Genomic DNA, 26,944 nt, shown 5'->3' with positions numbered 1-26,944 from the left:
CTGTAGTGGGCAGGGGCAGCTGAGGGAAGAAGAGGGCAGAGAGACTTCTTCATCCAGCGTCACCACAAAAGCAGCTGAGTCAAGGTTTGAGGTTAGGTAACTATAAGACCACCACGGCTCCCTGCTGAGCCTCCCAAACTGACCAACCGGCTGCCCAGCTGGAGGATGCTTTGACCCCAGCTCGTGGTGCTGCTGGACCAAGCTGTTCCAAACCTGGACACCAAGGGATTGAGTTGAGCCATGCGGTCAGGCAGGCTCATGGGCTCCAGTGTCCCCAGAGCAGAGGCTCCACCTTGCTGTCCTTTACAGCTCTTCTTGTTCCTCTTACTACTGCATTTCATCTTCTGCTTTGAACGGCAGGGGTTCAAAGCAGACTTGGAAAAAGACATGGCTTTCATATGATTTCTGAATATAGATAGAAGCTCTGTGAAGGACCAGATGTAGGAGGGTTAGGGGGAACAATCTCATAAATTGTCACTGGTGAGACTATGATTGAATGCGAAATTATTCCACTGCTGAAAACAAATATGATGTATTATTGCAAAGCCAGATTTGGGGTTAGGAAAATTGGGTAGAGATACTTGCCTGAAGCTCTCTGTGAATCTCCGCTCTCTCGAGCAAAGCTGGATTGATTTATGGTTGTGTCTGGAAACTAGAAGTGGCCCAACATGGATCCAGATCCAGAGGCAAATGTCCTTAAAATTGAGTGTTCCATTGTGCATATGTGCGGATATGTGTATGGGGGATGGAGAATGAGTTTAGTTCGTTACTAAATTGGAACAGATGTCAGATCTGGAATTGAAGATTTCAGTTCTTGTCCTTGTCCCATGGAAACAATGTGATGCTATCGTTTCAGCGGGCAAGTTGGAGCTGGTGTGCAGCTTAGGTCTCAGCTTTATTACCCTCTGAGCTCTGAGGTTTATCTGAACTGAAACACACAATAGACTTCAAATGATATGATCTCAGAAAACCAAAATGGAAATAGATGTTGGTAACAAACATTGATATTCCTACGGACAGAAACTTTTCAAAGTCCCTCACAGTTTACTACTGTTGTTCTAAATCAGTAAGACTGTTTGGGCAGCTTGAGATCATATATCAAAAAGCAGATTAACTGCTTATCATACATATGATAGAACTGAAAATTATATATATTTTTGTTTTTAAGATTTAATTCTCCTACTCGCTATTTTAAAATATGGCTAAAGAAAATCCTATATGAAACTAACAGGCAAAACCAGCATACAAGAGAAAAAATAATGAACATACATACTGAAAGGGAACATTTTATTCTCCCCAAGTAATTCATGCCATTTTATGGTTTATTTGAAATGGTCAGACCTGGCGGCATAGTGAGCAACTTGGCACATGTGTTTGGTTGCATCCATGGAGAAAAGAAACAGCTTTTCTGGAGAAATGTCTGTATGTGAGTATGAGAGAACTTTTTCAGAGCTGGTTGTGTAGAATGAGATGTCAAAAGCAGCTGGTGCTGGCCAACCATACCTGCATTACAGACAAACAGAATTTTACCCTGGGCTTCAACAGGAATGGAGTTATACCAACACCAAGTGCTTTTGGAAAATCTTAACCATCAAAGAGCCTTCTTTTCTCAAGCCAGACCATGTCCTCCTGTAACCATCTTTTCAGGAGAAGGGAGAAGTTGGCCTGAGGTTAACCACCACATGCCCAGCTGGGACCAGCTCAGAGATTGTAAATGTAGAAATGCTTAAAATGAAGTCCTCAGCCAAAGCTAGAGCGATGTGCTTAATAGCCAAACACCCTTAATAATTTCTTAGAAATACAATTAGTCATTTCCAAGTCCTAGCTAATCTTCTTTATTTAAGCATAACATCAAAAAACCATCCTCATAGGTTAAGATCCTAGGGTGCTAGTGTCAAGCACAGATAAGAATCTCATTGCTGCCCTCAAAAATTTAAGTTTTAAAAATGTATGTTTAGCTTTGGAGAGTTCAGGACAGTCTGTCCCATATAGTATTATACATTGTTCTACTGGTACTGAGCTTCATTTGATAAAGAACCAGCCTGCTTTGCTGCTACAGCTTCCCATCAAACTGCTTCCTCCACTAACATTTCAATGGGATCGAAAAGTGGGTGTATTAAGAAGAAGAGAGAGGAAATCATAATGGGGTGCCTGTAATATTTCCTGTCTTCAAGTGTCATGTTCTCCAGTCTTTCTCCTTGCTCTTGAGAAATGTACAGTCAGATCTTGCTAACTCAGTCGAGTCAGGTCAGAATGCAGCTTACACAGAGTACCCCATGGGGTTGAAAGCACACACAGCAAGAAGTTTGTTTTAGGACTTACTAGATTGCATGCTGCTTTGGAAGGCAGTGCTGTAGTATAATCATCAGGATGCCTTATAAAAACAGATCTGAAGGAGTACAAAGGAAAGCTATTTGCAATGCACAGCAATACATTTTATTGAGCGTACACAACCAAGAAAGGTATTTTTCTGTACTTCTGAGCACGTCTGTAAACACCCTGCAAGCATTACCCGAGGAAGTTCTCTCTTCCCAATGTGAAATAAAGACCAAAGAGTAACAGCATGTGGGCATAAAAATTAATGTGACAGTTTGCATAAAAAGTAAAGAGGGGGTAATACTCTGTTTTTCTGAGTTTCATTTCTAAACATTTAACTCTGACCACCTCAAGTCTTCTTGCACTTTAACTACAGCCTTTTTGTCACTTCCCGTCATAAAAATTGTACAACAGTTCTGTGAGATGATAAACAGGTGTTACTTTTCATTCTGGCAGCAACGGCATTTTGGTGCAGGATGAAATAATCCTACCATTAAATAAGAAGCTCACAGTGGTGTTGTGAAGCTTAATTTGTTTGGAAAATGCTTTGCAGTATTCAGATGAAAGGCGCTCTGGATATTCAAAGTATTATTACTGCACAGCTGGTGGTCTACACGCTGCAGATGTTTCTTCCATGCTGTTGCATGGTTACTTAAGTGGCTTCTGAGTGCAGATGTTCACAAGTGAGCATGCACACCCTCCTCTGCCTATGTTTTTTGACACAGATTTTATTGCTGCTTGACTTTTGATCTTGAAAAGAATATTCCTTCACTGGTGAGGCTGGCTTTTTTTTTTTTCTTTTTTTTTTTTCTTTTTTTTCCTTTTTTTTTTTTTTAAGGCTAGTAGGTGCTACATGAGTGTGACTATGTCCCTGTTGGTTCAGCCCCCATTGCAAATGGCAGCATCTGCAGACATTTACTGTGGGCCTTTCTCTTTAGCCTGCATTTCCTCCTGTGGCTTTTACTCATTCCCACAGTGTTTGACTCTGGGGACTCTGCCTCTTCTGTTATTACTCCATCACCATCACTCTCCTCATGGAGACATGATGATTCCCTTTGTACTCTTTGCCCAGATGGAATCAAGAACTTCACTGCCTCTTGATTCTTTCTTTCCATGGCTGCTGCTACTGTTACATAAAAGGGATCTCTAAGAACCACTGGCCTTGACATTCACAGTAATAAAATCTCTCTGAGAAGATTTCAGGATAAGACAAAATTCTAGCTTCTGCATCTATGGTCCTATTCATTCCTGTTAAGTGGAGGGAGATAAGGTCTGACTGCAGCTGACATCCATGTGGAGTGTGCTGAACATGCACAAATCTCCGTGGGGGTGCTGTATGATTTCATCAACCTATTTGGTAAGAGAACTAATGTTAAAATTTACATTCCTTTTGTTTTGCTGTACTTCCAGCAAATGGCAAGATATCTAATGTAATACAAGGGCAACTGAGTAAACGAGACTTTTGTGTAACCTAAAGTGCAATACATCGCCTATTGCATTACTGACCTGAGAGAGTAGAAAAGGAGCAAATCTGTATACAGACACGCAGAGAAAGAGAAAAGTACAGCAAAATGGTACCGGTTTTGATCAACATAGATCTTTTTTACGAGATTCATGTGGAAGACAGAGAAGATTTGGTACTGGAGTGTTTCTTCTGAAGTATTTTGAAGAATGGATCTCTCTTCACAGCGTGTTCAGGAACCACTGTCTTGCAACTCAGAGGAATGAGTCCTGGCCACATATCTCTGGAAGAGACTGTGAGAAAGCAGAGGCTTAAAGCTGACTGCATCCAGACAAGTAGCTTCAGAAAGCAAGGAAAAACCACATCACTTTCTGTAGCACTTTCTGCAGAATTCTGCACAAATCAAAGCAGAAGGCTCAGTCTTTACCCAGGAAAGTTAAATCTGAAAGTGAGAAATCTTGAGAAGACTAGACCCTGGCTACACTGTGAGGTGAATTGCGCCCTAAAGACTTGATCATTTTCTCCGATTCTTAAGTGTATAACAATTTGCCAGTGCTCATGAAATCTTCTAAATTGCATCCCTGGATACCATAGCTGCTTTTAATATGCAGAACTGGTAGGGTTTATGCAGATATATACAAGTTTCTTTACACTCCTGTGTTCCTACTGAAGTGTCTCATCCTTTCTCTGGGTTAATCTTGGTAGGCATAGCTTTCATTCTGCCTCCCTACTATCTCTGAACCATAAGAACTGCTACAGGTATGTGTAAAAGGATTTACTCCACCTTACTGCCCTACCATTGCCTGCTCCAAGGGGACAGACTTAAGGTACTGCCACTTGTCCAGATTCCCATCTTTTTTTCTCCTGGACTGCTGGTACTGAGGTTATTCCTCTTCTTTCAGTGCAGCTATTTCTAATATACATGTGCATACATCACTGAAATGGGAGAGGGAGCAGGGATGGAGGGGAGGAAAAAGGAGGAAGGGAAGAGCTTCTAATGTTCTCTCATTACTCAGTTCATCTCCCCTGATTCATAGCCAATACCTCCTCCCCTCTTCTGATATATTCCTTTCCTCATTCTGATTAGGTATCTCAGCGAAATTTAGTCATCATATGGGTAACATTTGGATGCATATCATCTTGTTCATTATGATGCAATCATTTGTGATTTACTGTTGCTTGGTAACAAAAGTTTCATTCGCACATTATAAAAATTGCATTAAATCACTGGCCCTAGAATAGTGGCTGAAAATCAATCAGAAGAGGTTTTTACTCCTGCCACTTTGGCTTGAGATTGAAACATTTCATACGGTAGCTCTGCTAGGAGTAAGCTGTGCTTCCTTACTAATGTAATAAAATGCAGACCATCCTAAGGGGATGAGGGAGTTGCATTCCAAAACTTACACTGCAAGCGACCAAAGTTTAATGGAAAACTCTGAAAAGATTCTATTAAAAAACCATTTTCCTTCTATATATCATACTCTCTGTTTTATGCTTTCACTGTTCCTTCCTTTTTTTCCTTACTGGCACAAAAACAGGATCTTTGTTTTGACAGAGCTAATCTGCTCATGCTTTCATATGGGCCCTCAGGCTCCCCACCTGTGGAAAGATCCATGGAAGCAGGAAAACTACTGAGTGGGTGCCACATGCTCCCCCAAAGGAAAGAAATCAGTGGCCTCCCAGAGGCACAGACTGCAAGTGTTGTGGTTCCCGAGGAACCATGGAGAATATGAACTATGAATCCTGTGTAACTTATAACAACAAGCTTTTCCTTCCGTATTGCCTTCTGGGATTTCCCTCCCCTGTCAGCTGGGCTTCTTCAGGAGATGTTCTGGATAGGCGGCTTTGCCACAGCTGTGCCATCTCCCTCTTTTCAAAGACTGAAAGGCACACTCAGAGCTGACAAATTCTACCCGCAAACTTGACTGGTGAGAAAAGTTTAAAGTAGCTTGCAACCACTGCCAAGTTTGACAGCAAGCTTCATAACAAACTGGTACAGCTCTGACATCTCTTCACTGCTTCTGTGGGGAGGCCAGGGAAGTTTTTATGGAGTGAAAAGTGATGGAGAGAGAATGAATGGCTTTGTGGCTCCATCAGGCAGCATGCTCAAGGTGGCACTGATCTGCTCCATAGAGTCTCTGGCTAGCCAACAAAAAGAGGCAAAGCCAAATTCAGGTGTTTAGGACTTCGTATACAAGACAAAGCCCAGAATTATCTCAGCATCATTGTCACTGGGCATCAACCCACAGATGAGCAGGAAAATAACCTGTGATCATGATTTTTCTGTGATAGGGAAGGTTTGCTCATGCTCATGGCTGGTATTTCTCTTTAAAGACTGCTGATTCACATCAGAGCTCTCTTTGCATCTAGCCAAGTAAATGCCTATGCCCAAACTGACAGACTGAAAGGTAAGTTTATCATGAAGGTGAACAAACCTTGGCTCCTTCTGCTTGTACCATCTCATCCCACCTCACCCAGAAACAGGTAATTCTGATTTTGAAACATCCATGTGGGTTCCTGTGGCTCCTCCGACCAGGCTGATATGTTGTGGAGTCACTATGTCCAGTACAGGAAATTTTAATTCATAGCATTTTAGCTCAGGAAGCTTGAATTTCATGTTTAGCTGTATCCTGAAACACCCTGGATCCTTCAAAGCTTTGAAGTACAGAACTGCAAAAAAAAGGCTGATGACAGTTCTGAGTCTTGGTTTCTGTGTTGTCAGTAAGAAAATCCCCATCGGTTTCACTGGAGACAGTGGCTGAGTCCTGTATCACTATCAAACAGTTGCGCTTACCCTCTCCCTCTGGTCTATTGAATATTCAATCATAGAATCATTTTGGTTGGAAAAGACCCTCAAGATTAATGAGTGCAACCATAACCTAACTCTAGCACTAAACCATGTCCCTAAGAACCTCACCTACGTGCCTTTTAAACACCTCCAGGGATGGTGACTCCACCACTTCCCTGGGCAGCCTGTTCCACTGCTTTACAACCCTCCCCATGAAGAATTTTTTCCTAACATCCAATCTATGGGACTGCAGAAGCACTGCCACTGTTCTAATACAGATCTCCTGAGTGGCCAGGAGGATCTCACTGATGGGATGCTGGTCGGGCTGATGCCTATCAATGCCAACACAGTCTTGAGAACATGCAGAGCAAAAGCAGAGGTGCCTGAGGAAATGCAAAGACAGGAGCTAAGTATCCAGTATGAAAAGGTCAGCCTTTATGAGGTCAGGGCAACCAAGCTGAGACCACAGCTTTGCATTTGCATGTTTGAATTCTGCCTAAATCATACTTTATGTGCATGTCTTTTTGTGGGTCTGGGCCAGGACCACACAGGAAGCCATAAAACCAGGAACAGAGTGGTTTTTTTGAATGTTTCCATTCAGGTAAGCTGGGGCTTATGCCACTTCTTGCAAGTCCTATTTTTAGCAGTTATCTTTGATGAAGAGCAAACAGGAAGACTTCTCAGATGAAATGCACTGTGTGGGACAGGCTGGAAAGGTGGCATGCTCAGTGAGCCTGACTTTGCTGAAATGAGATTTTGGCTCTTGGTTTGTAAAGGGAGCAAGATGAGGACAAAAGCTGTTTTCTGAGTAGCAGTCTCCTATCTGCTCTTTCCCTTGCTCTCTTTCTTTCATATTCCATCTGGAACCAGCAACTTTTTAAATGCTCTGCAGCCACCTAGAGGAAAAATACACTTGATTAACTTAATCTTATATGAGTTAAGACCATGAGTGGGCTCTGCAGAGTTTAAGAATGTGAATTTCTAAACTAGCCAGCCTGTTTATTATTATATCTCAAGACCTCCTTGGAAATATACACAGTGAATCATCATCAAAAGCTGAAGATAACTTCAATTTCTGTTTACACTTCAGAAATATTTCCTGCTTCATGTTATCATTGTGCTTGTTATTGGATATGACATGTTTTTATGACAGATAGCATAGCAGGGCCACGGCATATTTTATTGGTAGGAGAAGGAGATGATCTGTTTTGAATTTTTATTTTAGAAGATTTAAATATAGTTTTATTTTGTATTTCTATCTCATGACTATGACAATATGCTATTGGTATATCTGTATGGTTTATGTTTCTGTAGGGCCATGACTTCAAAACCTCTCAATAATTTTGGAGGTTCTATTTAGGATGTTTATAAGTTTCTGAAAAACCCCTGGCTTTTCTCAGACAAGGGCTGTCACACAGAATACACTAATGGGCTCTGTGTATACTAGAGTGAAAGTTGATGTAGTCATATTAGATTCATTTAGTCTTTGTGCCATGTTTGTTTGCACTGTATGAAACATAATAACAAAGTTTAACAGTTGATTGAAAGTACCACTTAAATGCCAGAAGTTAGATATTAAAACATGCCTGTCTTTTAAAAATTGAATTGAAATGACTGGCTTTTCCTCTCTCTAGATAAGATATGACAGTTCAGTCTCCACTTGTGCCTGAAGAACTGGAGACTGGGTGGAGCCTTCTTTAAAAATCAAGTCCAGACATGGACAAAAAGATAAAACTTTATGTAATTGCATAATGCAAAAGCTCAAAATGATGATGGATTTTCCATGGTAGCTATGCCAGAGGACACTGAAAATTCCATTACGATGGAGTGACTCTGTCATAAGGCAAAGTCACCTTAGCAGTGTAAGTGCTAAGCTAAGTGTGTGCACAGTGAGCTGAATGAAAATGTAAAAGTGCTAGTACGGCTACTGAGAAGGTCCACTAAGACATTCTCCATTTCTTTTCCTCTCATAAGAAAAACTTGACATAAACATATAAACATCTGAAATACCAGAATGATGTGTTCAGTTGAAGTAGCTTGAATACTGCTGCGTTATGCCAGAATGGGATGAATAATAAGAAATCTTATTGGCCTAAGAAATTCATAACAGGAAATTATGAAATTTGGGAGTTTGTCTAGGTTGTGACTTCTAAGGTGAAATGATGGGCTTCTCCAAACACAAAGCAGTTCAGTTTGGTCAAAACACTCTGCTGCAGGGAATCAGTGATAAGCACATAGGCTGTACACCTTACACAACTGGGCCTATGAAGGATGGGATTTTTGGTAGGAAGTGACTTTCTTTTTGAACGTTAAATCCGTAGAGAACCAAGAGGCATTTTTTTTTTTGTGGTTTGGGTTTTTTTTGTTTTTTCACTGGAAAGTTTTGCACAAATGCATGATAAGCTACATCAGGTAGCATTAGACATACAGCTACTGTAATCTTTACCAATTACGTGATGCATATTTGCAAGTGAATGACTGTGGATATTAATTAACTGTGGATATTAATTAATGTGTCTTCAGAAACTAGGTTCCAGCTTTTAAATCTTCAATGTCAGGTTCAAGTTGATGCTCCTAAATTTGCTTCTCTATCTTTTTGTTGGTATAAACTTTTTATTGCACATTACCTCTCTAAAATGACTTTGGAAACTCTCTCTATTCTAAAGCAGAGTTATTATGTTCCCTGTATTTTCCAGCCAGGTATACAAACCACAGATCATACAAGCTACAGGCAGCCAAATCCTTTTTCAAGTTATCTCACCAAAGAAAGTGGAGCAAATTGTATGAATACTGCTCAAGTTAGGAAATAAAATAGAACTTTTTTTATTATTTCAATGGGATATTGAACACTTGTTTGAAATGAGTTAAGAAACTTATGCTGTATGTCCTCTTTATTCCAATAATTCTGTATACAAAGTTGTATGTAATGGGCACAGAGAAGTGGTTTTTAACTGTTTCACTTCAAGCAATATGCTACATATGAACTCAAACCACTTGAGTTCTCATGCATACAGGTATTTATTTCAAATGCCAGGTTAAACTCTGCATGGCTGAACACAACTGAAACAGAAGAAGGGGAGGTGAAAACTCTCTCCCACTTTCTGAAAATGAGTAGGACTGTAAGGGGTCAACACTTACAATGCTGTGGATGGTGCTTCATATTCTGTTGGAGTTGCCTGAGCAAAAATCCACTCTCTCTAAAGGTGGTAAGTCAGCTTCTCAACTGTACTGTAACCTTCAGCTCTAGGAAATATTCTGAGTCATACCAGATGCTTCTTGGAGCCCAGCGTGGGACTTCATTGTCTTCCTCAGTCATGGTTCAGCTATTTCCCCATAGAGGGAATTTAGCCAACCTTTCCATTCTCAGGACCAAAAAGAACATTTAAAGCCACAGACACCTGTAAAGATCCAAGCACAAGATACAAAAAACCTACTTGACACATTAGTAGGAGCGATATCATGAAGAAAGAACTAGGGAAGGTTGCTGTACTACTTTGTTCTTTATTTGGTTCTTCCTCTTTCCGTCCTTTTAAGTGCCTTTACCACTGCTACTACATATTCAGAGAGATTATAAATAGGTGTCAGGATAGTGATGTCCAGAGAAATTTATTTTATGCAGTTTTAGAAAATGTTCCAGAATGTTTCATTGTTCATTTTACCATATTCTTGTGGGTAATGTTGGTTAAGGCAATAAAATGCAATTCTGGCACAGCATGCTCTTTATATAAAGGTTAAAAATACACATAGAACACTCTTTTTGGCTTTTTCCAAAGACTTTTGGGTAATACTTTTAGCAGCACGTAGTATAGGCTTATGGTGATATTGTGCAGCACAGTATGCTTTTTCAGAGCTCTACATGGACCTTCATTTATTCAGTGTCTGGAAAATACTATTTTTGCTTACCCTTTGTGAGGAAAGTATGGGTTCTGACTTTTTTTAAAGGAGCTGAATATGCAATGAAATCAAAATTGAATTGCTGTCTGTCTCTGTTATGCTGAAAATTAGCAACAATAATTGCCACTTGCATTGAAGCATCCTTTTCCCAAGCTGACTGAACTCCTCTAAATAACTGCTTTGGAAAGATGCCTTGGCAAGGCAGGGATGGATGCGGATATCTTGTGTGATTCCGTTCAATTATCTCTGAGTGCCATATCTGGAGCAGGAACAATGGCACTCAGAGCTAAATTAGGACTTTTTGGTGTGTGTGTAACATGACTGCTATATCCTAGAAATCTTAGATCACATGCAGCTCTTGCCCTTTGGTGGAGTTGCATATTTTATAATTTCTTTCTGCTTGGTTCCATGTGGCAATACAGTCCATGGTTGACTCAAAGTTGCACAAAAATTGGGGATCAGAATGGAATTTGAATGCATGATTCAAGTGTCTACTACTGCAGACTCCTCCTCTGCAATCTGATAAAAATAACTGTGATATTGTCAAGCATTATGGCAAATGATCTCTTTATAGGAACAAGATTTCCCTATGGAAAGCATAAGCCTGCAGTAGATCTGCTATGCTCTGCTCACCAAAAATGAGCTGTGAGTTCCCTTTCTGTTCCCACATTTTTAGGGTTTTTTTGGAGGCAGTTCAGCAATGTGGGAGTTCTTGTACAATGGGGGAGTCTCCAGGACAAAGTGCATGTAGGCTGCCTGCCACTTTTTCTGGGCACTTTCCCACTCACTGGAAAAACGGGTCAGGGCATTAATTTAACTCTGTCACAGATGCCTTTATCAGATTGTCATTTTAAGGCAGTATTACCATTGTTATGATGTGTGTGAATAGCACAGAGGGAGTACAGATATAGTTACCTGGTCTTGGAAAAAATGATCCTTGAAAATGACTGCCTTTGTATGAAACAGTCTGTTCCCCAGGCAAGGGCTTTGAACAAATACTCAAAAGATGTAAGGGCTTCTATGTTTTCAGCAGCCTCCAAAATTACCTTCCTATGAGTTATTTGCTGCTTTTGCATTAATACTAGTAAATTCTCGAGAGAGTGATTGCAAGTCTCTGATCTCAAGCCTCAAAGCCATAGAAAGTCTCCAGCTCTATATACTATGCTTCAGTACTTCAGTAGGATTAAACATGCACCTTCAGACAAGAGAGACCTTGTGATAGCAACAGCATGAGCCTTTCCGTTTTACATTGGCTCATCTTCCCATTGTACATGGCTCATCTTCCCATCTTCTTGCCTTCTGAAATGACTTCTCTAGATGGAGCCATAAATAATGGGAACTCATTGAAACTTTGTAGAAAAAAACAGCCCAAACAAAATTTCTTGTAACAACAAAGCTACTGACTTACTGACTTTCTCTTCCTGTAAAGGAAGAGAAAGGAGGGCTAATTTTGGATCAGGACAAAAAAAGGTTCCTAAATTATGCTGCTGAATTGTGAGCACTCCAAAGTGATTATAGGAATCCTAACTGGCTGTTGTGTAGAGTTTGGCTATTTTCATAACCAGCACTAAATTAGGCAAAGCTTGTACTAAAAGTCTGATTTGGAATACCCATAAGAAATTATCCCAAGACATCTGTCTCACAGGATGGTGGGACTGGGAATTAAACCTCTCCAGGCAAATGCCCCTTCACACTTTGGAGTCTGCAAATGCACAGCTTATCCCAGGTATAGAGGCCAAACCCCTTCACCATCTGATGGCTCTTCACATACATAAAGTGGATGTAGTGATGCACCATCTCTAATTCCTAAAGTCTGTTGAGACCTGCTGGTGGATAGAGGAAGATACTAGTGTTTTCCATCTGCATAGAGCAACTTCTTGAAGGTACCAAAAGGTTTGAAAAATGTACTACATCATATTCCTGCTGTGATATGTGAAAAAAAAAAAAAAAAGCCAAAAAGAAATAGTCCCTCTTAAAATGGCTGGGTCTGGTTTTGAACTTGTGTGTACTGCAAAGGAAAAGACACTGCTGATGTTCAGCAAGTGAACATCTGCAATTTCAATCCCACGTGGCATAGACTAAGGCTGTAGGACTTGTTGCTGTGATCTTTTCTGCTTCTTTTTAATAGTGCATGTAGCACAGGACTCGGTTCTCTGCCCTTTGTGGGACTTGGAGACTTTCCACGGTTTAATGTGAAAAAGTGCTGTTGCTGAGGGAGCCTACTCATCCAGTTTGCTTTGAAGATGTGGCAGCAGAGTGATTGTGTGTTTGTCTCCTCCAAGGGTGTGTCCCACAGCTGCCGGATGCCTTCACTTTCATGGATTTCCCCTCGCAATGGTTTGCGATTACGCACACCCAATTAGCACCATCCCTGACACACACCCTGCAGGCAGCATGGGCAGCATCAAAAGGAATCACTTGGTACCAGCTGAGGACTGAGGGGTTGGCTGTGCTCCAGTGCTTATTCAGAGCAGGGACTCCAGATAAAGTGCACCACCACAGCCTAACACTTTTTTTAGAGATGTAAATATGTCCTTTAAAGAAATGTAATTTTCTTTTGAACCACAACATCGTTACATCTCTATATGATTATACTGCAGGCAGAGATAAAGCTGCCTGATGTATCTTGTGTGTATTTCTATAGCTGGTAAAATGGCTTCATTTTATAAGTAACTTGCACTGCAGTCTTCCTGTGGGATTATTTCTATATGACTGTAATGTTTGGATGACTAAGCTTCTCATATGCATTCTCAATTTTATTTAATTAAAGCAAATGTTTAGTTTTGGTAAAGAGTCACAATATCTTGGAAGACCCAAAGTTTCTGTTAGTGTGCAGCATGTTAACTTGTCAGTATGGCTTCATTATTGGCATAATCCCAAAGTTTAACTAAAAATGTATTTTTCTGTTAACAGCCCAGTCAGATTAGAGTACAGATAAGCATCTGCATACGTGCAGTTCATGTCACAGGATCTATTTATCACATTCAAAGGAGGAGTGAAGAGGAGGCAGAATCTAGTGTAGCAGAGGATATTTTTTAAAATCTATCAATCACCTGAGAAGGTAAAAAAAGAAAAAAAAAAACCTATTGGCATACCAATGATTTTTGCAAGGGGAAAGGATTAGGACAGCACACAAAAAAATCCATTTTTAAATTTACCTAGTGAAGCATCCCATAATAGCCCTCTCATACAACTGTGAGAACAATAACTGTGAGAAATGTAATTAAATGCAAGAAGTAAACACATTTTGAAAAAATACAAACCCAAAGCCAAAGCTTGCCATGGGCCATCGCCAGGTCCCTCCACCAGCCAGCGTGCAGAGCCTGGACACCTTTTGTCTCCATGTCCTTTCCCACAACTGCCCTTTGACTCTCACAGTGGCTCTCAAACAAACCGTGTATCTGCTCCCTGCTGGTTTCAGAAGTGATATAAAAAGTCCCCTTCCCCCGACTGCCGATCCATCTAACTGTAATTAATATTAATGTATTAAACTTGCCAGCAAGGAGTTTAATTATGAAAAAAAGAAAAAGAAGTATTTATTTTGATTGACTAGTCTTGGCAGCTGTGGATATTGTTTCCTTTAATTTTTTATTTAACCTTAATTAATTAATTTAACCTTACAAATAATAATAAATTGTAATTTATTAATAAAACCCCTGCAATCTAGTGATCACTCCTCAGCCAAGCCCAGGGCTTGAGCCCGGTAGCTTTCACTGGGATTAAACACTTTGGGAAAATAAAAATTACACAAGCAATTAGGTGTGTAATGAATCAGAGGATTGTTTGTGCTGCATGTGGCACGGTACTTTCCTTAGGGGACACCTGTGCTGAATATCATAGCAAACAGTGCTGATCTTAGGCAAAGAGGAGATGTTTCATGCTGGAGCCTGTCTGGATGTCCAAGGCCACCTCAATGCCAAGGCTTAATGGTGTCACGTTGCTCATGTGCATGTAGGGGCTAAACTCTCTACATCATCAAAGCACATGGTTGCCCTCCTGGGAACGGCGCCCTTGCCTCCCTAATCACCCAGAGCATGCCCTGACTTTGTCAGGGTGAGTGCTAGCCTTGCCACCAACATATTAATGGTGAAAAAGACTGGGTGATTCGTGGTCTGCCTGGAGATTTCCTGACCTGATATGCGCACCTGAGGTAGGTGTAGGTGCATCGCATCAGTGCAGGAGGTGGTGTCCCCCCAAGTAATGGTAAAAAAGTGTATTCGTGCTCTAAAAAGCAGAGGAAGTACCTTGGGTTTAGGATTCTGTAATTTCTAAGGCAGGAAGTCGATGAACATATAGCCAACCTGGCACTGACGAGCATCCTTAAACACCACAAGCATTAATGGTAACTAAATCTGAGTGTAGAGCAGTAAAATGTGATGGATAAAGGAAGCTAGCACCGAAACAAAAAGTTGGTGAAATGGTATCTTGATAATGGACTCTATCTGTGGAGATTATTACAGACTCTCTTTGTGATAATAATTTGCTGCAGTAGCAAACAAGCACCCACTTCACTTTAAAATGAGACATACACCTCCTAATTGGTGTGGGGTACGTGGAGCAGTGCCTGCAATCATAAACATGTTGTGGCCAAAGGAATCAATGTAAAGTTATTTAGTGTGGCACGTAAAAAGGTGACCTTTTGTGCTTATACAAGGTCTTTTATCAGTGAACAACATCAAACAAAGCTAAAGATGTTGTGCTAATCTGTTCCTTGCAGCCTATCAGCTGTGATATCCATACAGAAACATCTGTTACTGGGAAAGATGTAAAGGGACCTACCGCAGAACTAAAGTGAAATAGAATTACGTTGTCCCCAGAAAGTAATTTCAAATGAAAACCACTGGTCTGTAAATGTGAACATGTTATATATTTGATTCAAAGCAATTCTGTTTATCCAAAGTATGTATATACTGATAAAGGCAGGACAGGTAACCTTTTTGCATTAGTACTTATGTTGCTTATTCGTCACAGTAAATTTTCAGGTAATTTCATGCTGGGGATTCACTGAGAGTAAAATTATTAAAAACTCATGGAAATGTCAAGCAGAACTGTCAGATTTAACCTTATGAACGGTCACTGAAATAACCAGTGACTTTGGCAAGGGGAAATACTCCTCTTAAAGGGGCAGTGTTGGATATGCAGAAACAAGCTTGTCTCTGTTTAAAGAACCACTCATCCTCTCTCCTAGTTTTAAATAAAGGGTTCCCAATGTTTCTAAGGCATTGTATGGTCATTAGGGCTCCTGATCATTTTGACTGAGGTGCCTGCACCTTTTTCTAAGCTACTACCTCATCAGCTATAGGGAAAATTTCTGGAAAATTAAGCTATGTCCATCCTTTTCCTATAGACAACTGAAGTTTTGGTCCACAGTAAGAGCACTTAACATGGAGACCTCATTTCTTATTTCAAGTCTAGTTCTTTCTAGAGGATTCATGCCTCTCACACACGTTGCCTTGCTCTCTCAGGAATGAATACGTTGCTGAATGTGCATAAACCAGGGGGCTCTTGTCCATTGACACCCAAGGTGCATGCACAGAGCACCCTCAGTGGAAAGCCAAGGAACTGAGGGCACAATTTTCAGAGAGCTGAGTATGTCTTCCTGTCACCTTGTCCCTGCCTTTTAATGATTCCCCTCAGAGCAACAGATACTTGGCATTTCTTAATTTGCATTGCTACGTTTGCAGAAGCTTCTAAGCGTTTTGCACATGCAGAAACTGCCGACTGCAAATCTGCTGGCTCTTGCCAGTTATAGTTTAGGCCTGTGCCAAACGAGCACGTGTTCTGGATGAGCTAACTTGAAATACAGTGGTGACACACACAGCAGCAGTTTTACTTAGGGCCATGTTAGCAGCTTTGCTCCCTGCTGTGTTTTGTGGTGAATCCATCTTATGCAATGGAAGATGATGGTGATATTAACAAGTGCCTTGAGGATTTCTTAGTGTGAGAACTGCTCAGTTATGCTGCATCATCCCTGCTCCTTTGGAGTTGCTTGAAGTCTGGCATTCAGTAGTGATGCTACTGAGAAAATATGGCATATAGCTATTTTGGGGACTTGAAACTGGGGAGAGGCTAGAAGTAACCTGGAGAGAAGGTACCGTTTCTCATCCATTGCATGGAAGGGCATGTGCTCATTATCTGCAGAAGTCGTCCACTTAACACTGCTGCTATTATTATTGGTAAAGTTCTTAAATGATTACTTTCCAGGGAATAAGAAAGAAGTCATTATCTTGTGTTGACACAAAATCATTGCAAAAATTGAGTTTACCTTTTCTTACCGTGGTCTCAGTCCTCTCTGCCTGACATTTCTTGGGTCTTCTTCTCACCCCCCTGTTTCTGTGTGGCTCTCTCCCTGATGCTGTTGAGACTTCCCTGCATCAGAGCAGCGCATCAAAACAGAGATGAGCCCTTGTGATGTGACAGCACATTTAATTTTCTTGCTGCTTAGCACAAGTTGCTGTGGCATTGAACTTCATGTGATTGGAAAGTAAGCAACTCCAAACCTCGGACAAATATCTACCAAAGCTTTCCTTGCTCATTTGATCTGGGGCTTTGTTCTGCAGGTCCTGTGTGACAGACATGTGCGAGTGCCCGGTCCATAAAAACTGCTACTGCGAGTCATTCCTGGCATATGCGCGAGCCTGTCAGAGGGAAGGGCTGAAAGTCCAGTGGGTACCAGAGCAGAACTGTGCAGGTAAGCATTTTGGGACTGCTTCTTTGTAAGCCAGTGCATAGGCTAATAGGCCACTATCCTTTTACTGATGGAGAAGGATAAAAAATGAACCGTCTAGAAAAGACTGAGATTGTACCAACAGCCAAGTTGCATTCAGAGTTCTGGAGAAACACCTTAAGGAAAGATTTTCAAGAATCAAATACTAGAAATGTTTATTTTGCAAAACTTCTAACCTCTAATGCCACTCATCCTTATTTTATGTACTTCCAGAAAGAAGTCCATGCCTTTTTCTTTCAGGATACGTAAAGAGTTGCTTAGTGGCAATGTTTAAACTCCCTTGACCTCCGGTTCTGCAGTAGGTTCAACAAGGGGAAAAGAGAGAATGTATTTAATGGGAATATTAAAATGCAAACCTGCATTAATGTTGGTACCTGGACCAGATTCCCCATGTGATTAGGACTGCATTAATTGCAAGTAATTGTGAGTAATTGTTTTCATGAGAAGTGCTGGCCTGTGGTCATGGGCACTTGAAGTAAAATGCAATATTGCAGATGAATATTTCCCCTGATGATGATCTCATTAATTTAGGACATTCTATAATGGCATTGCTTTGCCTGGAAATGCATTCAGATTTATGTAAAGCAATTGACAGCAGTTGGAAAAAAAAAAGAGAGAAGGATACTCAGTGCTGGTCAAAGAGCTATTACTCTGTGGTCCATTTTGGTGATTGTGTGTAGTTCAGGGTCTGCTCTCTCAACTTCAATTTCCTTTTATGTTGAAGGAAAGATAGTAGGGATGGGTGAGTGACAGAGCAAATTGCATTTGATTGACTATTCCCAAAAGGCTCATTTTTTCTTACAAAGGAACAGAACAATCCAAACAGGGTGTCACTAAATGAAAGCTCTATTCAAGGATGTGGTCTCAGCACTAATAATGTATGTAATTTTAATCTATTGATCTGGTGGCAGATCTATGCAGAACCTGAAACAAGCATCCTGACTTTTATTTTTTTTTTTTTGACCAAAGCTCTTCAGAGCAAGACCTCACTGTGGCAGGTACTGTAAAAAGAATAACAAGTCCAGTCCTTGCCTTAGGGAGTTTATACAAGTGTTGACATATCACAGCTTAACTAACTGAGGCTTCTTTTCACCATTTTTTCTGGCATTTTATCAAAGACAAGAAAAGTTCCTAAGGTAAAAATAGTCCTTGAGAGAACATTATGAAATAATTTAAACACACATCTTTCATTAAAGCTAATCAAAGAAGTGTTTAAATCTACCTGAGTTTTTAAATCTCAAAGCAGACTTCTAGAGCAAAAGGGGAAATCTTGTTAAGCAGAAAATATTGATAAGCCATATACGGTCAAGTACCCTCAAAACACTTAGTTAGGCATCCAGCCTCAAAGAAGTGGCACCATCTTCTACAGTAAATCATACAATATTCATCAACTTGAATCTACTGTATTCCATATTTTACCAGTGGTCAGCATCAAGATTTTAATGTTTAACTTACTTTTTTTCTCCCTGAAAGTTGTAGTTACAATTATTGTGTCCTAATTATGGATAAAAGTTCCTGGGTATGAAACAATATATCCGTAATAAAACTTCGGCATTCAGTGACTTTCATTTCCTGCTTGACATTTCATAGCTGGTTGGATACTTGGAAGAGCTCTGTTCTGATGAAAATGGAGTATGCTTATTAGTAAAGTCAGGTTTTAATTATTCTTTTGTGCATTATAAAATGAGATCTTGTGTGGTTGCCAATTGCTCTACCCTGACCGCTGTATGCTTAGCTCATTTTTATAATCTTCAGAAAGCCTGTGTTGTCTGGAGGGCCAGCCGAACAGGCTCAGGAGGCTGAATTACGTGTCCTGTTCCCTCCACGTTCTTCCTCCTTCCCCAGTGCAGCAACACATCCTCCTCTAAGTCCTCCGTGAAATATTCCTGCTCAAGGTTTGCTGTTCTTTGAGGCTGGCTCAGTAAGGGCAATGTCAGCTGTCATTTAACCAGAGCAGTGAAGAGAAGAAGCTAGTGTGTAAGGAAAATGTTTAGGTTAGAAAAGGGTTGGTGATATCCACACAGGACCTGAGAGGGTTTGGAAAGGAATATGGGTTTCCATGGGAAGTAGTGAGGAATGAGACCTGTCAGGCTGGGCATAGGAAGAAATATGATGTGTGATAGGGAAGAAAAGAAGAAAACCAAAAAACAAAACCACAGAAGAGCCAGCATGAGGGGAAAAAGAAATAAGAGAGTGAAACATGTGAGAGGGAAAAGAAAGGATACAAATGGAAGGAAGAGCTTTGAAAAGGAAAGGGGATAGAAAAATTATTTGTTTTTTTTAGCACAAGAAAGGCTAAAGAAGCATTTTATAAAGTGCAATTAAGTAAACAGAAGTGGTGATAGACCTTAGGCCATAGTAATGTAACACTGAATTTCTGAGGACACTGAAAGAAAGAAGAGTCAAGGATAGCAGACGGTAATAACTCTGCCACAGGCATGACTACACCAGCAAGAAAAAAAAAAGCAAGTATGGACTATAATAAAATGCAAAGTGCACATGCTGGTACTGATGTGCTGACACGTTTCAACAGCCTCAAAAAACTGAACAATTTTTCCCATATGATTGGTCGAACTAGAGGAGGATGAGTGTATATCTGATTTTGACTCTTCTCTTCTGGGTCCCCTCTTCTCTGTCATGAAATTTTCTATGCAAATTCACTTTTTCCCTGCTATATGTTGTTTTCCTTTAATCATTTTGTTCCATGTGAATGTGTATCAGAATTTTCAGTGGAAACTCATTAAAACACAAAGTTGAAAAGATAACACATAAGAAGGTCAGTGCCCAGATCTATTGCCCTCTGCTCTGTTAGAAGGAGATGCTATGAATTACAAGCACCATGAGTGACATTCAGATTGAAAGTCCTAAAACACCTCAAAAGCCCAAATTGTGCAACACCAACAAAAGTAGGGTGATTCATCGATGCACAAATATTAGCTCAGAAATTTCTGTGGAATCAGATTTACCAGATATCATCCACCAAGGGAATCCTTCAGCAGTTCCATGTTAGGTATTTTGGCTTTTGTGTTTGGGAACAGGTATTCCTCTTAAATAATTATGGCCATGTCTACAAAGACAGGCACAGACAGATACAAGCCTCCTCTGTGAAACTGCCAAACTGGCTGGAATAAGCCAGCTCTGGTCTGAAAACTGTATAGCCTTATTAGGCAGGGTTTATTAGCTCAGGCACAGTGCTGTATTTATGTGACTATATGGCTTCTGGACTGGAGCTGGCTATCATCCCACCAGCTCAGAAAGTGGTCTGAGGGAGCTCACATCCGTCATGCCAAACACATGTTCGAGAAGAAGAGTGGAAAAATCCTGTTGGGACTGGTAATGTTGCAAAATGCAGTATTATTAGTAACTTTTGTACTTTGGCTTATTGGGTTTTTTGTTTGGTTGGTTGGTTTAGTTTTTACATTCATTTTTTTGCTAGTGCGCTAAGGGAGTTATTACTAACAAAGCTCAGTTCTTTAAGAGAGGATTTGCCTTGAAAGATGGGTGCAAAGGTATCACTTCTGTTTTCCATGTTTACATGCTACTGATTCATTTCAGCAGTCCCTGGGAAGCCTACTGCAGAATGTCTTTATTTTTTATTTTTTAAACTGTTGATGAAGTGGAATGTTCTGGATCAATCACCCCACATGTTAACAACTGAAGCACTAAGCAATAAAAACCATCCAGGGAACTTAAGCAGCAGCCATTGTACTTTTCTCATTTTTCCCTTGACAGCAAGTTAATAATACCATTGTAGACTGCCCACAGCAAAAAATAAAGTCATCATATCTTCCGCATGGCGTCATCTGAAGGAGAAGGAGGTGTTTTGACATACCACATCCATGTGTGGTAGAGGAGAGAGCTGGGGAGTATTTACAGATACCATGTACCACGGTTGCCCACGGCACGTTGTAGTGTAATATATTCTCATTTGCTCTGGGACAGGGATGAGGAAGTGGAAAGGAGACCTTGGCCAACTTTCCTCAAACCCAGCAGCTGAGGCACCAAACAGAGCTCAGGTGGAATGAATGAGACTGCTATTACTGCAGTAAAGCTTTGTGGAATTGAATCTGTGCAGCCTGAAAGCTGAAGCTCACAGACCTTTCTACATGGAAACTCCATGTACTGAAGCCCGATGTTTCAGTTCGTGGTTGGTCAATCTTTTGAAGGGAAACTCATTTTCAGAGAGGAGGGACAAAAGCTTCTAGTAAACAGCCCCCTTGAGGTAATTCATGTTGTGTGTGCACAATCACTATCCATCTTGAACATCTTGGTCTACTTTTCTAGACAGTTAATACATTGTTTGCAATGCTCCTGGGAGCTCTGCACGTTTTTGTTTCCTCTCTTATAGAGATTCAATCTCTATTCTTAACACACTACATAAGTGCAGAGTTTGTTCTGAATCTGATATCTTACTGTATGTTCAATATTGTTAGCATGTTTTTCTCACCTTCTAAATTTCCTGTTTCATTTAAATTTCAATTTAGTTATTCCTTTTCCTGGTTCCTTCTTTAATGTGCATGAAAGTTATCATGCAAAGCAACACAAAAATGTAAAGCTGGAAAAACATTCTCAAAAGATGTATGCCCACAAGCAGAATAAGCCTATCTTGAACATGGCTGAAAGTTGTTTGTTCCAATCTATTCTAAAGTGATGTTCAATAAAAAATGTTTCCTAGAGCTTTTAGGTAGCTTGCTCCAGTGCTTTCCCATCCTTAAAGCTAGAAAGCTTTTTTTTTTTCCCCCCTATTACCTACTTAATATCTGATATCTAGCTAATATTCAGCTGTTGATTCTCTCTAAGTCCAGGGTCATTTCCTGCTGTATTTTTTCTGATTTTTGTTTGCTTATATTATATCAGTGTCCTGAGAACCCTGTATGCATTCTTGCCAGAATTCCTTCTTCAGGCTGCTTTTCATATATGTATAAATGCTATAAAATGCATGAGAAGTAAAACTTGCAAGAAGTTGATGTCGCTTGGAATGTTGTTTTTTTACTGGTGAAGAGGAACCCCTTTAATTTATGATGCTTTAGCACAAAAACTTCCATTCTCTGTGATACACTCTTGTATGTATTTAATGAACTTATTTCTGCCTGTTTTTTCTTTATGAATAATAGCAGTACTGTATTGGCAGTGTAACACCAATCCTCACAACAAACCAGCATTTTTCTGTCCATAACATAACTGTTCTTTAAAAATCTGGACCTGCAATCTTTCTCAACATGGAAGAAACCTTCTTAATGCAATCACTTCTCTGTAAATAGCAAAAGATGATTGTGGATGCTTGAGGGTCCCTTACCATCTATAAACCATTTTATCGGTACTTGTTTTTGCCATCAGCACAGCCTTTAGAAAGAATAACAGGCTTTCATTCGTTATCGAACCGTATATTATTCTCCATACTAAAAAGGCAGGATATAAAATGTTAAGAGTTTCAATATTGATCGGGAGGGGGTATAGTGCTTTTAGCTGAGCCCTCAGTGGTCTCTTATGTTGGAAATGCATTGAACTGTCAACTACATAAATCAATGAATAGATAACTGGAATCATTAAGTACAAGAATCTTCATTCTCAGTGATCCCTTGGTAAAATAGCATAAAGCATGGAAATAATTGATTTTTTTAAAAAATTATTTAGTTTAGAAATGGTGCTGCTGAATTATCAGCATTGTTTTGATTTGCTGCAATATGCCATATTGAAACTATAATCATAGGAATAGAAAGTTGTACATGGTGAATGACTCTCCTTTCTCCTCTTCTTTGTTTAGGAGTGTGACTGATAATAACTGTCTGTCCTCGTAAATGTTTCAGGAATTTTTTATAAAAGCCACTGTAACAAATAAATAAACAATGTTAAGCCTTAAATATAAAGCATAGGTCTGCTTATAGATGGAAACCTTGCCAAAGCTTTATATACCATCAACTGTGTTAAAATTCTCAGAAAGTTCAAGGCTGCTAGGACCTTGATACCTTTTTGATTAGGAGTTTTGCTACCTTTATATTTGTGATGTTGCATTTAATATAGTGGAATCTCCTTACAAGTAATTTTTTCCTCTAGATGATCCTCATACCAAAACATGATTTTTTAAATATATTTGCAGTGGAAACCAAGCAAACAGATACATAACTTTCCCTATGAGACTCTGTGTAATACGCATATTTTGTTCCTTTTAACTGCCTTTCAGCAACCCAGTGTAAACACGGTGCAGTTTATGATACCTGTGGTCCAGGATGTGTGAAAACATGTGACAACTGGAATGAGATTGGCCCATGCAACAAGCCCTGCGTTGCAGGGTGCCACTGTCCGGCAAATTTAGTTCTTCACAAAGGAAGATGCATCAAACCAGTCCTGTGCCCACAGCGATGACACAAGTTCTCTTTCCATGGACACTGATGCGGGTGATCACTGACCCCTTTGATGCTCACAGCCAGTGAAGGACTCCAGCTGTTTGCGTGCAGATTCTGCAAAGTACACGTCTACTCACAGAGTGTAAATATGCTCCTGTGTGTGTGTTTATGTGTGTTTATGTAAACACATGTGGCACCTAGAAAGATATATAAATGCATACTGTGTGTATGTCGATACACATCTGTACACAAGTGCCCTAAACGTAAGTACAACCCATATATTTATATATATGTCCACACACACACGAACATACATCATTTCTATATATCATAGAAGGATGAATTATTATATGTATATTTTTTGCTATAAAGTTTATGTATTATTATTTCTAGGACCCTGATCTGTAAGTCATTGTATAAATAAACCAGGTGTTTTTAATATAATATAGTGGCATGAAAAGATTGGATGACTTTGCCATTGCATAAGTTTGTAGTTTCCAAGGAGACTTTGCAAGGGCCATAGCACTGCCAGACTGGATTACTTTCAACACAGAACCTGGATTCAGAGTTGTACAGGAAACACATTTCTCTGCAGATGGAGGATTTATCTAGGAATATTTCATGCGTACCTTAGTGCTGCATAGTGATTGGTGACAGTGCTTAATCAGGCAGAGAAAGCTGAGGATCGGCTTTTATGCTTTACTGAAATAACTGTGCAAAATTATTTCCAAAGCTGGTTGGCCAGCTGCCATCAGAGAGATATTTCTTTCTGGAACAGCACCAAAGAGTCAAGGGCCAGATTTTCAAAAGTGTTCAGCACCCAGCAGCTTGCTTTGAAAATGTGACCACTTCCCATTTCATATCCTAATGCCCCGTCTCAGTTGTTGTGTTTGGCAGTAGCTGCGAATACACAATAAGGAGCTTGAAGAAAATATTCATGTACATATTAGCTCCTTTAATATGTTTGAAACTGCTGGGTTTGTTTCATATTTTCCCCAAATATTATGCAGAAAGCAAATCCCACCGTGAATTGGAGTGTTTTATTTCAGTGTGCCTTAAAATATGAAATAATGCCGGGTTTAGTAACTCATTTAATGTATCAGCATGGTTTAGAAGAAAGACAAACTCACTCCACCACAAAAACAGTAGAGAATGTCAAATGCTAACTGGAGAACTGCAATTTATTTCCTTACTGGTCTTTTGCTTGAGGTTTACGAACATGTGGGCTCTGTGAAGTTTGCATGACTTTTGAAGTTTCCCAGGGGAGAAGCAATAATATGGGATTTCATTAGAAACTGTTAAAAAAGCCATACAACTTTCTCAAGGCTGAAGGAGGGGGAGGGGTATTTTCTTCCACTGGAAAACCTCTTGTAGAGCGTGATGGAACAGTCTCTGGAGATGACAGAGATCTCTGGGCATCTGATTTAGGTTTGTAATGAAGTAATATCCTCCCACATAGCTACTTCCATTATGCCTTGCATTGAAATTGCACATCGTAATGCTTTGAACAATCTTCTCCTTTAATTCTTCATTCTCCAGGAAGTTTTGCAGGGTCTGAGTTTACAGGGAGTAAGTGGGCGCAACACACTTGAGTTTTACATCCTGTCTGCTACCCTGTCCTGGAGGAAGATGCTGAGTGAGCCTGATTAGCTCAGAGACCACACTATCCAAAATGCTGCATCACCACAGTGTTAAAAAGAGCTGGGCAAATAATGCCAAGAGCATTCCATGGACATTTACCCAAATATTAAATAAACTCAGGTTGATCTTTGCATGTCCCTCTTGCTTTCTTTTTCTCAGAACAATCAAATAATTTGGTTTTATTGGCAGAAGAGGTTTCAAAGTTGCATATACAAGTGCACTGGGAAGCAGAATTGCTAATGTGCAGATCCCACCAGGGCAGAAAACTAGAAGAGCTTTAAGTGGCTCGTGATAATTGAATGGTGAAGCTGGAACTTCAACCAATTGCAATTGGTCCAAGGAGTTAAAGTATAAAATGACAGTCATTAAGATAATTTAAAGCATTGGTTAGACCAAAGTACATTTTAACCTGCGGGCTTTTGACACTGAGATACAGGGTCTAAACCATTAAAAAGGTTATTTGCCTAGCTCTTGTTTAGGATAGATTTTAATTACTGATAGATTTGCATTACTTACTGCTCAGTGTTTCCAAAATAAAAACACAGGCAAAGCGAATTGCATACATGAAAGCTATATAGAACCATCCTTCCCTTTTCTTCTCTTGACAAAGGTGAGTGAAAAGGTGAAGGGAGAGCCCTGCAGCTCCCTCAGTCCACTGATCGCATTCAGGCAATGCTTAATTGATGCCAGGTGAAGAGGTGACTCAGTCTATCTGTAGATGAATGCTATTTCTAAATCTTAAAATAATTCCATTTGAAACCTGACCTATAGGTCATCTCAAAATGAGGACTCATTCCCCTGCTTAGCTTTTCCACATCTGCCTAATTAAGGGTAGCCCTCTGCTTTTTGCTTTAATGATGTAGACTGAGGAAAAGAGGAAAATGGTTTTACCTCTAAGCTGACTGATTGTGCCCTTATGGTTCTGCAGAGCTTTTTCCTCCAAACTCCGTAGTTTTCAAGGCAGCAATAAAGGCTATCATCTGCTCAGTTCACATGTACAGTCTAAGGTAAAGGAGTTCTGCTTTTCTAGAAATTATGCCCAAGTTTCAACTTGGCACAGGTTTTATATCTGTATCTATAGTTACCCTGCACCCAGATGAGGTCAGTTCCAGCTGGGGCTGTCTCACTCCACTCTCCTGTTTGCCTCTCTTCTTTCAGGCTATTCAAAAGTTGAAAGTCTAGCCCAATAACATCAATAACAGCATTACTGCTGGCCTCATAGAGTTTGGGATGCAGCCCATTTTTCTCCTTAGTGCAGCATTCCTTCTAATTCTGCTGTCTTGGCTCATGAACTACTACCCCTAGGACACTAGGGCTCATGAAATATTACCGCTAGGATGCTAAAGATGGAAACTTCCTGCATATCACTGGAGATTTATTTTTGAGAAAAGTCACTGATAATCCCATTTTAGGATGCTAAACGTGTTTAGTATGCTATAATGTGTTTTTAATAATAGCATAAGGTTGATAATCCATATGGTATATTCACCATGCAAAACTGATGGTTTTGGTCTTGATTATGCTTATGTCAATCTGTGCATATAACTTTGGGCCAATTTGTAAGGTGAAATATATTTGAAGGAGCAGAGGTTCCAACCAAAGTATGATCCAAAAGGCAAGTCTGAGAAACAGCTCTGCAATCCAATAGGTGGAAGCTAGGAAAGACTTGGATCAATAGCTTCACCATTAACCTGCCATGTGTTCCCTGGCAAGTCATTCAATATTCTGCACTTCAGTGGGGAAATGAGGCTCTGGGTTTATGCATATTTTTT

General features: G+C 40.0%; 1 protein-coding gene across 3 annotated transcripts in view; it reads left to right on the top strand.

The window, feature by feature from the left end:
* Window positions 1-23,975, top strand: part of BMPER (BMP binding endothelial regulator) — a 149,530-nt gene extending 125,555 nt beyond the window's left edge. For all 3 annotated transcript variants that reach the window (XM_082046621.1, XM_082046622.1, XM_082046623.1), the window contains 2 exons: window positions 17,021-17,151; window positions 23,369-23,975. In XM_082046621.1, the coding sequence (XP_081902747.1) occupies window positions 17,021-17,151; window positions 23,369-23,550 (313 nt within the window). In that variant the 3' untranslated portion in view covers window positions 23,551-23,975. The remainder of the gene's footprint in view (window positions 1-17,020; window positions 17,152-23,368) is intronic.
* The last annotated feature ends 2,969 nt before the right edge of the window (window positions 23,976-26,944 follow it).

Source organism: Streptopelia decaocto (assembly GCF_964273445.1).
Source record: "Streptopelia decaocto genome assembly, chromosome: 2".
Lineage (NCBI taxonomy): Eukaryota > Metazoa > Chordata > Aves > Columbiformes > Columbidae > Streptopelia > Streptopelia decaocto.
Note: the sequence above shows the minus strand (reverse complement) of the source record. Positions and strands in the feature narration are given on the sequence as shown.